This window comes from Culex quinquefasciatus, chromosome 1 (genome assembly GCF_015732765.1).
Source record: "Culex quinquefasciatus strain JHB chromosome 1, VPISU_Cqui_1.0_pri_paternal, whole genome shotgun sequence".
Taxonomy (NCBI): Eukaryota; Metazoa; Arthropoda; class Insecta; order Diptera; family Culicidae; genus Culex; species Culex quinquefasciatus.
The window spans coordinates 87732249-87747748 of NC_051861.1; the positions used below are offsets into that span (position 1 = coordinate 87732249).

Below are 15500 nucleotides of genomic sequence, written 5' to 3' on the forward strand. Positions count from 1 at the left end.
TCCCAGACCTGTAAGAGCGTTTGAACAAAAAGTTCCAATTTCCCATAGTAATTCCCATGTAAACTTTAACCCTGATGCGCGCAGCTAGTTTACAACCAAATGAGCTGATATTTGGCATGAAAGTCCCTATGGACATGCCCTACAAGGGGAACCATACTAAAACTTGATCCGAGAACTTTTTGAAAAACGTACCCACCCTAGTACTTACGTTAGATTTTGCGAGTCCGTTTTGGCCGGGGGCACAAGATGCCGTCCTTGCCGGAGCCTCCAACTGGCGTCTCGATCGGTGAATTGGCGCTCAGGGATGGGCTCGTCGCTTCGTTTTCACTATTGATCTGGACCGAGCCTTCGATTGTGGTCCTGTAAATGTAATGAAGTAATAGTTTATATGCCATAAAAAATTAAAAAGCAATAACTTACTTTACGGGTCCTCCACTCGGAAACAACTTCCCACAAGTTTGCTCTTCCGACGCCATGTTGAAGTTTGGGTGATATAACATTGTTTTAAGCTATTTTCACACTGCTGACATTTGTAAATAGCGAATGTCCAAGCTATAAAATCCATAGGAAAATCTTATGAACTTTGTTGCCAGTTCTTATAAAAAAAAACAACAACGTGGCATTGGTCGAACAGCATTGGAAAATCTTATGTAAAGCATGCGCTGATTCGATCTGATCTCATAAGCTTTGCTAATGCTTTCATAAGCTTAATTATGAATTTCGTGAGGGCTTCAATGGACACAGCTGGGACCTCGTTAATAAGACTTAACTTATGGTATTAATAGGAGCTTTTCTCTCAGTGAAGTTGCCGATAGCTAAGGACTTTGATTAACACGTGAACAAATACACAACTTTCCGTTCCCGGGAAGAGTCCTCATCACCGTCAACCGGCGATTGAATTTCCAACGGGCCCATGGTAGTACCGGTGATGGAGGTCGTCACGGGACTAACGGAGGTCAAAGACTCAGCGGTGTTGAGGGTGGCAACGATAGGGACAACATCGGGGAAAACCACTTCTGATGGGTCTCGTTGAACATGCCCAGCTGTTTAGCGGGAGTGGTGACGAAGATACCAGTCCAAATAAAAAAAAAATAAATAAAAAAAAAAATACCAGTCCAAATAAATAGGACCATTTTTGCCGAAATATGTGGCCCATGGGAAGAATTGGAGTCGAGGATACTTTTCAGCAAACGCAGCATCCAGGTGTATCTTAATGCGCCGCTTTCAGCTGGGCCAGCTTCGATATCGTCCCTAGTACGTCCTGGTCACTGCCCTGGATGGCGCTGCGGAACTTTTCCGGTTTGCCCGTACCGTGCTGGCACTTATCTGCTCGCCCTGCTTTTCGAGGACGCAAATTTTTGCGCCAAACACAATAACAAACAACTGTCAAATCAAAGTAGTGTAAGGAGAGGTGGCGTTGTTTTGACCGTAAAAATCGTTAATGTATTTAATTCCTGCCGTTAATTAATTAAATAATTTAATTTCTTACTATTGTCGCGCCCCTCGGATTATCCGAAGTGAAATATTTCCGAGGCCTTCGGATAATCGATTCTGAACTGAACCAACTTTCAACGAATCGCCTAAAAAATAGTGGAAAGTCTCATAGAACTGCTTGTATGTGTTTTAAAACTATTATTTTTGTAAAATGAAATTATCAACTTCAGCATTTTGAAGAATTCATATTTTTGATTAAACATGTTTCAAAAATGGAATTTTTCAAACCATAAGAACCCCATCGATCAGCTCATATCTCCCACAGAAGAGAAGGGGACTCCACTCTACCCGGTGCATACCCCACAACATACGGTACAGTCCAATCCAATTCAGACCGAGCTCGTTCATTCACTAGCTCCGTGGTAACGCAGGTGAACGCAGGTGTGTGCTCTCTCAGTGCAGTGCAGTGTTTTGACTCGGGTCTTCTCGTGTGTTTGTGTGTTTCGACGTAAACAAGCCGCCACCAATAATTCACCGTCGATAAACTTTTCCTCCCACCACCCCCCGCGCCAACCCTCCTCGCTAATAATAATCCGGGCGCGTGCGTTTTAATAACCAACAAGCGTCGAAAAATTGGCTGATTTGAGTGCGTTTTTTTGCTGTGAAAGAGTGAAGATCGGGCGGTCGAAGCTGCATAAACGGGGAAAAATTGAGCCTCAATTACGTGAAAGAGTTTGAACAGTTTGAAGAAAAAAAAAACTAAAGCCGATCAGTTCAAGCAGTGCGATTTGACGGCCCCGGTTCGAATCCCGTCGAGAGGCAATTAATCGTTACTAATAAAACCACCCCCGCGTGCAGAGTGGTTGGTTAGTGGTTTTCCCGCAAAGTTTTTTGTTGCAGTTGCTTCTGTTGGAGACTACTTAAAAGTGACTCACCACTTAGTGATGGTTAAACAGCTTAGTAAACGCTTGCGGTGAGTAATTTTGTGGAACTTGATATGGATGGGCCCATCCCCTTCACTGTGAAGGAGGAGTTTTCAAAATAGATTCAACTTCAAGATAAGTGTCCTTTACTAATAACTCAAAAAAAACTATAGTGACAGTCGTCAACTGACGTACCTAGGTACCTTGCCAAGCGTGTTGAAAGTCGCGTCCAGAACTCGGCGGTTTTATGAAGAGATTTTGAAACCGCGATAGCTGCCATGGTTCGATGGGTTTCTGCTTTGCCTTGGCCGTTTCAGAACAAAGGTTGGCTGGAGAATTCGTTACGGAATACTCAGCGGGCATGAACACGCTGATTGTTGATGGATTTGGCTGGATTTTGCAGTTTGAACGCAACTTGTAATGCATTTTGAACAGAGGTGCGTTTGTCGTAAAGTTGTTGCGTGCGCTAAGTAGAAAGTTATTATTTTTGCAACATTATATAACTTTGGAGTAATTTCTCTGCCATACAACACTTAAAATGATTTAAAACATTTTGAAAAAATATTTTTGGGAACCTTTTGGGTAATAAATAGCTTTTAAATGAAATACTCTAAGTTTAGCAATGGTTTAAGCTCGAATTTGTATCCGGTCAATCTGTTGCTGTATTTTTATGACAAATTGTACATAGAAATGATTTTTATGTGGTCGTATTGAGGTTTCCAGCTTGGATGTTGGGGTTATTTCAAAGAAAGCTAGAAATCTGGTCAAATTTGTAATTTAGAGTCTCTTGAGGCACATTTATAAGAAATTTGACGGATATAAACATGAACCCATCGATTTCTGAAGAAAAAAGTTGCTCTAAACCTCTCGACGAAATATTTCGCCGGACCCCGCAAAATGTCGGGAAAGAGCCCTTCTTTCATGGTGCCAAATATCAGACTTGCCGAATTTTTTATCTTAAGTTTGTTCTAGGAAACACACCGTGCCTTATTTTAAAATCAAGATTGTGTTTCATCAAGGGCACAGGCATGCCTCAAAAGTCTCTATCCCAAATTTAACCAATTTTGTCGTGGCAGATTAGAAAAGGCTAAACACGTATAACTTGACTTTTTTTAAATGTTGGTCTTGATTTTTGTATTCGAAAAATTTATATTTTATTACATGTTTTTTCACCCTACCCTTCATTTTTTTTTCCAAAAATAAGGGTCTTGATTATTATTAATTTACTGACTAAAATATGATTTATTATAGGAGAAAAACAACTTGTAAAATCGATTGTAAACTAGATATACATAATAATAGATTGTATAGCGCTTATTTATACATTTTCAATTTAAAAAAAAAAACTTTTTTCAATATTTTTCTAAATCATCATTTTTGGGACCAACACTTGTAAAAGACGTAAAAGCTTTAAAAAATAACTTTTTAATTATTTATTGATAATTTGCTATATTTGAATGGCAGCATAGGGACCATTCATAAACCACGTGGACACTTTTTTGGTAATCTCGAACCCCCCCCCGTGGACAATTGTATGGAGCATGGACAATCGCCATATCCCCCCCCCCCCCTTAAGTGTGTCCACGTGGTTTATGGATGGTCCCATAAGTGTAACGATGTATGAGGCATTTTGTGATTCTCGACTTTGAACAAGGCCGCAGAACATAAACTAGAAATAAAATTTGTACTAGCCTAATCAAGTATTATTCAGCAATTTCCCACGAAAACCGCAAAAAGTTTTTTTTTCAGGTTCTAAAAATTCTGAGGGTTCTTTGGCCAAAATTATTAGACCGGTATTTTTTCTTTGGCCCTTAGTGTGACCGACGCCGTGATAGGGTGGTCCGAAAAATTGTTTTTTTTTTGTAGAATTTCGCCAAAACAAAGTTTTGTCAAAAAATCATGACTCCGAGCAATTTCAACCAATTTTAGCTGTCCTGGACGCAAATGTGAGGTTATTAGATAGACTTTTTCGGAAAAATATTTTAATGTTTTATAAAACCTAGCCTTATATTCAAAAAGGTCGTATGAAACCTTAAAAGGATGTTTTGAAGGCCTCGGGATCAAAGAGCCTATGTCTGAAAATATTTTTGTTCCTTGAAAAAATTTACAAAACTTTTAAAAAAATGTGAATTTGTCATTACAGGATTCCAAGTTATGTTTTTTTTTTGAAAAAAAAAACTTTTTGAAAAAAAAAACGCAAAAATTTATGCTATGCCCTATCCTTTTTGGGGTGCCAAAGTTGCGTCTTTCAATTACGAAAATTTGGGGTGGGTGGGTGGGTGGGGGGAGAGGGGTATGTGGCCGCGTGGTTCATGGATGGTCCCATTGAAAAAAAGTTAAATCAGATGATTTAAAAAAGGTTGATTCAGAATGAGTTCAGTGTAAGGATCTCAACATGCCAATATTTTCCATTCTATTCAGAGTTAAATTAGTAAAACTGATTTACCAAGCACCACAAAGATAGTTTAGCCTTGAAGAAAGAAAATTAAAAATGTATTAAAATTTGAATAAGTTTCAAGATCATTTTATTGTGTTTTTTTGTGCTTACATTTTTAAATGAAAACTGAGTCTAATACGTTCCACTTTTGCATTTCAAAAAATATAAACCAGTTGTAAAACCCTTTGCTTTTTTTAAATTCTTAGGACTACTTGAATTTTCTGCACCATATTAAAAATTTATTTTAAAAAATATTATAAAAGAGTATAAAGTCTAGACACGGTTGTCCGAATGCCTCGAAAAAATTTCACTTCGGATAATCACAAAAAAAGTTTTTTTGTTGTTGTCTAATTTTCGATTGTCGAGCTTAACCCCTTCCCGTCCAATGCAAAATAGAGATTTTTACGTTTTACTACATTACTCGTAATTGGATCGATCAAATCAGAAGAAATTTCAATAATTATAATTGAACATTCTATATAAAATAATGCAGGTTGATCTTGGTTGACAAAGTACATGGTTGCAGCGAAATTTAATTTTGAAGACAAAAAATACAGGGAAAAAACATGCGTTACAGGGTTAAGTATGACCCGTAAACCACTCTAAAATAATTTAGTACTTTTAAATCCAAGTTGGTGGTCAAAATGGCGGTGATGTCATTTTGATAAAAAAAGGTTTTTTAATATTAAACTTTAATAATTCATGAAATTTTCATTACAAAACTCAAACAATGAATGCAAAAAAAGCATGATTTCCGATTTTCACTCAAGTTTTAACACTTTTTAACGGCAATCAAAGGTAAGATCACCATTGTTTAAAATATAAAATAGTGGAGATTTTTTTCAGAAAATTATTATTTTTTCTTGAATTCACGATAAAGGACAATAATTATAAAATTCCCTTAAATATACACTTTAAAAAAATCACTAAAACATACACTATATTAAAATTTATTCAAGCACTGTTCAATGTCAAAATATTTTGATAAGGCTTTTCAAATATCAATAATCGGGATTTTTTTCTTTGTACCCATTTTTTTTCAATTTTACTGAATGTCTCAAACAAAACATACAGCTTTGCCGAAGACACAAAATCGATCAGAAATTCTTTTGTCATGATACGTGTTCTAGCGTGTTGCTCGTACTGACTCAGAGCAAGGGTGAGATGTAGGTGTAAGGGCAGTGCGTGTTCGTCGGGAACCTAGTGCATAAGATCGGTCAAGGCCCGTTCTTACACTGAAAATTGCGAATTGCGATACGAGACAATTCATAAACCACGTGGACAATTTTCCATACAAAAAATCCTGAATCGCCATATAATGGCACTAATTCACTGGCAGATTAAACATCAGTTGTAATGTACGACTGAACTTCTGAAGGACGTAATAGAACTGTCTCAGTTTAAAAACATCGGCAGGAATGATGCGGTGTCCGACCTCACACACCCTTAAAATTTATTTTGTGTTAATACAGTCCAGACTCGATTATCCGAAGGTTTGTATGGAACTTCGGGTAATCAAACCATTAACAAAAAAAAACATATTTTTTTTTTGTCATTTGATTATCCGAAGTTTCAATTATCTGAAGTGAAATTTTGCCAAGGCCTTCGGATAATCGAGTCTGGACTGTTTATCCAAAACTTCTTACATACCGTAGGCAAAATATTACAGTATTTGTTCGGTGACTGGGTTGAGAACTAATGCTGCTCGCTAACTGGACTGAATATATTTTGTTAATGCAATATAAAACTAAAAATTGTGTACAGAACATATTTTTCATGTTTCCATTAGTTCAGACATGAAATTTCACCCAAACTTAAGACTTTTATTTATTTGTTACGCTTGATTTTTTCCTCCATTGACCCCTAAGTCATTATGGTTTGTTTTTGTATTTTGACGTTTGTCTGCTTTTTAAGTGTGCTACACTGCCCATGTTCGCATAAATGTCCCATATGCAAAAACAGCAAGCTGAGAAAAACGCATTTGAAGTTTGTCCCACACATAATGCTACGTGTTAAGTTTTCGCGAAAAAAAAACTGGATTTCCTCCTGGTTTCTGTAACAAATATAATAAATGCATATGGGACATTTATGCGATCAGTTGCAGTACAGCCCAGTTATCGAGCGCCCAGTTAAACAAACAAGTACTGTACATCTTTACCAGTGTTAATCTATCATAAAAGATGGTTATAATATTTATTATAATAGAAAATGTTTTACTGCACAGAAAAAAATTTAGCCTAAATTTATGACTTTTATTTTTCCAACCTTTCAGCATGACCGACCCCTACATCAACGACTCATCGGACAACGAGTCCAAAAACGGCGGTTCCTGCACCACCAAATCCAAGCTCGAGTCGGCGGAAGCCCTGCTGGCGGATCTGAACCTGCTGAACAGTGCATCCACCGCCAACGCGACCAACTCGGTCAACAATGGCCCCACCGGGACCACAAACGGGACCAACGGGTTAAACGGAACGTCCACGGGCAACAATAGCACCAGCACCAACACCAACAACAGCAATGGCAATGCCAACAACAACAACTTGGTGTTGGTACTGCTCAAAGAGATTAGCAAATTGCACGAAACCAACAAAAAAATCTGTCGGAATTTGCATGAAACCAAAGGTAGGTTAAAGTTGGCTTTTAATTACTCAATCAGAATGTGCGTGACGGACTGCAAAGTGGAACACATCTGTCTGTTGAGGAGTGTGCGTGACTTTTGCACTTGTGTGAGTGCTTGCGCGCTTTTGTTCTGCATTTTTATGTTTCAACACCATTCTTCTACTAGGGCGCTTTTAATATTCATGATTTTCTCTTTATTGTTATTTTCTAGTGAGATTTGCCTAGGTTTGATATCAGAGTGTAGCTAATTATATTATCTCTTTCTCTCTCTTTATCGTTTTTCGCACCTTATCCAACCAACTTGCACCTCTTTTTTCCTGATGGTCTGATTTTCCCGTCCAATTTTCCCACGTCATAATCCAACCTCTCCTCCCCTGGCATTCTCCCCCCTCCCCTTAAATCTAATCTCAAAACATTCTAGTGGAGATGGAAGCTTTGAAGCATGCTCCGCACTGGGGCCTTAGCCACCGTAGAGACAGCATTAGCGGTCTGAGCACCAATAGTCAGCCAATCGTAGGCCACGTGCGTTACAACAGCGGCAACAGCTTCGGCGGCGGCGGCGGCGGCCTGCAAAGTCCCGCGCCGACCTATCACTCGCAAGGTAAATTCTTCCAGCATGATGTGTATTAGGGGGCGCACAGTTGATTAGATGTAGAAATGTAGAGTAGGATGACATTTAAAAAAATCGACCTCAGGGATACCCCCTGATTCAATTCCTTAGGAAAAAATAAGCATCTGTGAGTGAAGTCGAGGGTCGCTATAGATCATAGATGAAGAAAAAAAACATTTCATAAAATAACGTCTTTTTTAAATCGCTAATAACTTGTGAGGGTCAAATCGGATCGTTTTGCGGTCTTGGACAAAGTTGTTTGTCATAACATTTTACTCAATAAAATTACACTTGACAATGATTCGACACATTTAACGCCACCTTTTTGGGGAATTTTAAAAATTTTGCTCTTTCCCATACATTTTGCGGTTTTCCCCATTCAAATTTTGAAGATTAAAAAGGGACCATTAAACCTTAACCAATTTGACTCAAAATGTGCAGTTAATTATTTTTACCTACAGAATCGACCTCTTAAAATTTTCCAAAATTTTCATTTTTTCTGTCACCCTAATGTAGAGCCAAATCATTCGTAGCCATTTGGAAAATAGTCACAATAGAAAATATAAACGCAAGAGATAAATAATTTAGCACCAAAATTTCACAGCTAGATTTTTTTTTATCGAAATCGAAAGTTGAAAAATCGGTAATCCATCTGTAAATATGAACAAATTTACCGGAAATTGGTTTAAAAATTTACAAAAATAAACTCTTGTAAATTGTAAATCCGGCAAAAAATGAAAAGAAATCGATTGTTTTCAGTTTACTGATATTTAAGCCGTTGCAAAATTCTTTTTAAAACATACCAAATTCGGCCTTTATAATAAACATTTAAATTTTAATTGTTCGTAGCTTTCACCTATAATTAACTTTTCATGTGGTTTCAGTTTAAGTTGAGCACGGAGCTCGGAAGAAACGTTGTCAAGAAAATTATTTTCGTGACTCCCGTTAAAAAAAGTTGACAGTTAAGTTCGAAATATGTGTTCATAAATATAAATATAATTTTAGATATTTAAAAGTTTTCAAATTAAAAATTCAATTCAATTCGGTTTTATTGGTGAATAATCAAGATACAATGAGTTATTTTGAAGTGCATAACAGAGTTTTGGAGTTCCTTACAGCTGTGTGTTGCATCATAATCCATTTAGGAACAATTATTTCTTTAACTAAGGCACTAGCAAGAGTAAGAAAAAACTATAAAAAAAAACTTACAGAAATTGCAAAGGAAAGGGGATAGAGGAAGAGAAAGCTTATATCTAGATCACAGGTAATTTATCCTTTGTAGATGTGTTTGATCATCAGTTCCCCAAGGGCCAGAAATTGCTCTGCCTTGTTACGGCAGCTCCGAAACCGCGTCATCATCTCCCCCTCTGCCTTGTTACGGCAGCTCCGAAACCGCGTCATCATCTCCCCCGCGAGAGCAAAGAACTCCGGCAGGGTGAAGAGATCTTCCCCGGTGACTTCTTGCTGGGCCGTACTGCCGCTACCGGCAGCGACCACGCTGGCGAACGAACGCCTCCAACCAGGAGGGAACGCTGAGTTTTCCGCTGGAACCGTACGCTGTCCAGCTGCAGGAACGGCTGCGCTCGTACTTCGCTGAGGAGAGTGGGACGCTTTCTTCTTCCTCTTTTCCTGCTCCTCGAGGTAAGCCTTGCGCGCGACGCATCCGCGGTAATTGCCGGTATGGTTGCCGTCACAGTTCGCGCACTTTACGCGCGGCTTGGTTTGTTCTGCCTTGTCCCCCAAGTCCGCCTTTCGTGGCAGTGCGCACGCCTCCGAGAGGTGTGACTCACCGCACTTCACGCAGTGGGGCCGGAGGTTGCAGTTCCGCGAGCCGTGGCCGAATTTCTGGCAACGGTGGCATTGCGCTACGTCCGTCGGGTTCTTGGTGTAAAACCACCAGTTTACCCAAAAACCGTCCAACGTTTTGGTCCGCCGCAGGTCTTGGATCTTGACGGTGCCGCGGTCGAAGTACAACAGGTACAGTGTGTGTGTACCTGTTACCGTTGTCTTGCGCGAGAGCACTTTAATCTCCCGCGGTTTTATTCCGGCGTCCGAAAGGTGACCCTTCAGGTCGGAGATCGGACGGTCTTGATAACCCTGCAAGACGACCTTGACAGGGGGCTTCTCGGGGTTGAATGTGTAGAAGTTGAAGCTGCTACGCTTCAATTCTTCAAACACCAGGTCGAAATTCTTTTTGGTCAGTGTGATCACTTGCACTGCCGACTTACCGATTTTCAGACAATATCCGAGGTCTTCCAGCAACTCGTCAACATCGTCCGCTAACGTGTCTAAAACAAAAATTGGAGGTGGTCTACGTTCCGCTGGAGAGTTGTTCTTTTTTGACGTCGGCACTTTTTTCCGTGTACGACCATCATCGTCGTCGTCGTCGTCGGTAGTGCTGCTACCGTCGGTGTTGTTGTTTTCTTCGTCGTCGCTCAGCATCTGGAACTCGTTCCTGATGGGGATGTTGGCGGATGTTGATGTGCCACAGGTCGTGACACCGGAAGTACCGGAACGGGTTCGCATTGGTGATCTTGGGACATATCCAGGATGTAGTAACTTTTTGTCGATGCCTTCTGCGTTCACGCTCCCCTGCGCGATAGCGGTCGACACGGCGTTGGTTTGTTTACCTTTTTGCACTCGGCCGGTAGACGAACTTCGCGGGTTTTTCGAGGCCGCACTCGAACTGCCACGGCCACGGCCGGCCTTTGGCATGCTGGAGAAGCAAACTCGCGGGTAACCACAATCAATTACGGCGAAAAAAATCGAAAAAACGATGGAGCACTGAGCACTAGCTGCATGCTCTCGTGCGTACACGGAGGGAGCTGTCAAATTAAAAATAATATGAAAATAACTTATAAATATAGTCCGTACTCGATTGACCGAATCCACGGTTATCCGAAGATTCGATTCTTCAAAATTTTATCATTCGAAAATTTTTATTGAGACTTTCTATAATCGATTCAAGTGAATTTCGAAGTGAAATTTAAGTTAAGCAACCCCAAACTTGCTGGATTCGACCTGTTTGTTGCCTTACAGTGTTGTTAAAACATCAATCTGTAACCGCGAGGCACTAGATAGCGGCATTAAATCAGCATTATATTGGCATTTAATACCAGCAAATAATGCTTCAAAACATTTAATCAGCACTTTTCCCTTGAGAAATATTTCAAGTTGCGCACAGTGATGCCGATTTCTGGAGCAACATTTAAAAAGGGCGCATAAGCATTTTGACAGTTAGAACTACAGTGGACTCTCTCGTTGTCGATATTGAAGGGACCGTCGAGAGCGGGAGTTATCAAATTATAGAACGGAAAATCAAAGCAATCTATTTGAAGGGTTTGAAAAATTTATTGACAGCTGGAGCAATATTGATATCGAGAAGATCGACAGCCAGAGAGTCCACTGTATTTCGCAAATTCAGAGACAACAGGTAACTATTTAACAAAACCAGCAGCGTTAGAAGGTAGCTGGGAAGGTCAGCTATTGTTTAACACTTCGAGTTTTGTGAAAAAGTTACTTGTTGTCTTGGAATTTAAAAAAAGTTTCAGCTGTCAAAATGCTTATCCGCCCCTTTTCTTGTGTTGCTCCAGATTTAAGGCCTCACAGAAAGCGGAAACAAAAATAAACTGCTTTATCGACGTTAAGGTATACAGGGGGAAGTAACGTGGGAAAACATCTGCATTCATTCGCGTCTAAATGGTCTAAATTGCTTATTGTCGGAATCGTGGAAAATATCTGCGTAGCATCTTTGCTTGGGAAGCTTAATCTCAAATAGAATCAATTGAAACCACGCTCAGCTTACTAATTCCTCGCTTCCTTATTTTAGGAAACTACACGCCCGGCATTGTCTCCGATGTAGTCCGCGAAATCCGCGAAGTGTCCCGCGTGCGGGAGGAAGCCCTGATGGACCGCATGAAGACCCTGATCGAGGAACGCTCCTGGGCCGTCAACGAGACCAACTTCCGGCTGCTGAAGGAAACGGAAGAGATGAAAAAGTCCATCCACTCGGTGCGCTCCGAGATGCACCAGGTCATGGACCGGATGCTGAAGCTCGAGAATGAAGTCATTACGCTTAAGGGCCAGCTTGCCCACTACCAGCAGCGCGAACAGGTTCAGGCCTTTGCCCTGAGGGAGCGGGACTCCTACCAGGGTCAGGGTCTGGGACTTGCTCCCTCCTCTGCGGGTTCGGCCAAGTTCCGGCGGAACAGTATGCACCTCAACTACGGCCGCATCAACAGTACGGACGAGTTTTATGGGAATAACAACTTCAACGACGTAAGCAATGAACTGCGGTTCAGCAACGGAAGCAATAGCGCGGTGGCGTCGACGGCCGGGCCAACGACACGCGCCAGCAACAGCAACAACAACAAGTTTGGTGAGAATAATTTTGCGACCTCCTCGGTGGTAAATGGTGGCGGTTTTGGTGGACAAGAGGACATGAACGTAATGCATGACGACGGCTCCAACTCGAGCGAAGCAAACCATCAGGTGTTGTTGCTGGAGAAGGACGCCCTGAAGCTGAGGCGCGAGCTGCAGGACGCGCTCGCCTCGAAGCAGGAGTCGGAAAGCCGGATCTCAGCGTAAGCGATTGCTAGCTAACCCCCGGAGAGATGTGTGACTGGGTATCCTAATCACACACCTCTCAACGTAGCTTAGAACGCGTGTGTACTCGATAGAATTAGTTTCTGGTTCTAACATGGTTCTTCTTTCTTTCTGTTCATCTTCCTTCTTCCTGGTAAAACAAAAATATTTTCGCATTTCCTCACCTTCCTCCATACCTCGTACAGTTTGGAAAGTATTGTAAGCACTCTCAAAGAGCAGGTTCCTCCAGCGGCGTTAACGACGACATCAACGGTTCAGCAACACCCTCACCATCACCATTCGCAACTCCTGTTGACTACCAACCCGGCTGGACTGGGCGGCACAACTAGCTCCAGCTCGAGCAACTTCTTCCGGGCGCTCAACAGTGGTTCTCCGCAGCAGCAGCAGCAGCAGCCGCCGGTGTCCGTTTCGCCAAAGCTGCAGAAGGCCGCCCAGGTGCAGAGTCTGGCGTCGCCGTCCACACAGCAAGAACGTCACCAGCAGCAGTTTCAGCAGAGGTTCCTCGAACATGGCACGATGCCCGGTGGGGTCATGAACGTGTCTGGGCCGGTGACGGATTTGTAAGATGGTGCAGGGGGGTTTCTTCGTAGGTACATTTACGCGTGATTGTGCGTAAAATTGCTTTATTTTACTTTTTGACGACATTAACTCGGTAGTCACTATTCTTAGCGATATTCTTATGCATTTAAATAAATGTGACGATAATGCTGGTTTTACCGTAAAACGGGGTGACATTTGCAGGATTTCAATTAATTTTCGTTAACTCTTGTTTCAAGATTAAAACATTTAAGTTTTTTCAACAACGCTTATAATTTAATATATTTTGAAACTCGGGCAGAATTTGATATTCGCTGTGATCCTTTAAAATATTCGATTGAAACGTTATAAAAAACACCGCGGCGTCATTCACTTGACTGTTTACCTATTCTCGTCGAAGGATTACGAAAACTGAGCGCCGCTGCATTTTGCTAGTTTAATTCTAAATGTTTGTTTCAAATAACAGGAACTGGCAGTCAAAAAAGTGCGCCGAAAAAAAATGGCAGATAATAGAAATTGCGTGGACAACGGGGCATTCTCTTCAGACGAAAATAGACTTTAAAAATATTTCTGTAATGTTCTTTTAAAAAAAAATAGGAACAACTTTTGGTGAAAGTCAAATTAAACAGAAATTTTCACAAAAGCTGCTCTACTGGTTGGTGTACTTGGTTTTAGTGAATTCCAAGGAACACCCCGGATTATCAAAATGATAAAAACGCGGCGTCAATCAAGTTCACGATGGCCTTAGAGTTCGGAGTAGTTATTCTCTAGAACCTAATGACCTTAAAGGCTGATCTTTTCTTGTAGCTAAGATATTCGAGCTTCACCCAAGCATCTTGAAATTTAGTACCGGAGTTCTCGGATTTTATTTCGAGCAGTGGAGAATCCTTCTAGGCACTTCATTAAGAAGGCATATTCGACTGAATCTTCCGTTATATTGGCGATTCGCTTCTCGAATCGGTCTTTAAACGCCAACATGTTGGCAGCTTAAGTCTGACAAACATCCATTTTGGTTTTCCACTTGAATCAGTCTTTGTTTGGAACAATGCAAATTGAACTTGGTGAAACCAAGTTTGGTAAAATCTCGTCTTTCAACATGTCGTCGATTTGTTTTTAGACTTCTAGTTTATGGATTTTCTCTTCTCAGTTAATTAAAAGTCTGGTGTTACTTTTTTCAGAATTCTGATTAATTTCATGTAACATTTTTAAAAGCAATTATCTTATTTGGTTTAATCCATTGAAATATTGTAGTGTTACCGTGATTTGTGACGATTGCATTAATGTACCCATTCTTGGCTTTATATATACCGCTGGGAATAATAATTTCATTTATTTTTATGTTGTTTTGGTAATACTAAATCTCCCTTCTTTTTTGTTACTGGAATTTTAATAAATGTAATGCTTGGTCGCGATAAACACCGCTTGAAGGAAAATTAAACAAATCGAACGCTTGTCCCGCTCCCGCTGGGACTAGAGAAAAACGAATTAAAACACTTAACGTACTTGACTCACGGTGGAAGATATTAACTACACAAACACTGAGTCCCGCTCCCGTTGGGACTTGTGATATTTTTGAACACAGATGTACGCACGGTTTGGTGTCTGACCAGGAAGTAATTTTATTATTCAAAATCAATTATGTTCCGAGTTACAAAGTTCGAAGATTATGTTATAATTTGCTTACACTGAAAAAAAAATAAATGTACCAAATTCCTAAATTCTAGGAATTTTGGCTCTTTTCCTAATTAAGTAATCCAAAAAACCCGAAAAGGAAAAGAGGCAAAATTCCTAGAATAAAGGAATTTGGTACTATTTTTTATTTCAGTGTACAGTCATGCCTCGGTTTTGCACGCCTCGGTTTTGCACTGCCCCGGTTTTGCACCGTTCAGCTCCCTCGGTTAAGCACGGCCCAGTGCTTAACTGAAGCACAGAGCTTATGGGTTTTTGGCTATATGGGAGACATTGGCTTTAATCGTATGAAAAATCATGCAAACATAAAAAATTATAGTGTTTTGGAATCGGGATGATATAAGTCATCCATTAAAATTATTATTTCATGAAAATTTTCACAAAAATACGTATTTTTCCTGTATTTTGAAAATGCATTTTTTTTTCTCTAAAGAATCCAAAAATATATTGTTATTGGAATATGGGTATTTTTACAATATTAAACGATCGGGATTTTTTCATACATTTCGAATGTAATAACAACATTTTTAGAAAATACTGTAATTTTTCACAAAACTACGTATTTTCGAATAAAATACTCAAAATTTCCGTTTTTACAATGTGGGTATCAAACGATCGGGATTTTTTTCATACATTTCGAATG

At 40.2% G+C, this 15500-nt stretch overlaps 1 protein-coding gene across 3 annotated transcripts in view; it reads left to right on the forward strand.

Moving 5' to 3' along the window:
* The window catches only part of LOC6050261 (rho GTPase-activating protein gacU), a 45626-nt gene extending 30673 nt beyond the window's left edge, over positions 1–14953 (forward strand). For 2 of the 3 annotated variants that reach the window (XM_038261599.1, XM_038261605.1), the window contains 4 exons: positions 7067–7419; positions 7838–8017; positions 11856–12609; positions 12817–14953. In XM_038261599.1, coding sequence (XP_038117527.1) covers positions 7067–7419; positions 7838–8017; positions 11856–12609; positions 12817–13195 — 1666 coding nt within the window. In that variant the 3' untranslated portion in view covers positions 13196–14953. The remainder of the gene's footprint in view (positions 1–7066; positions 7420–7837; positions 8018–11855; positions 12610–12816) is intronic. The other variant, XM_038261611.1, reaches the window with a different exon arrangement.
* The last annotated feature ends 547 nt before the right edge of the window (positions 14954–15500 follow it).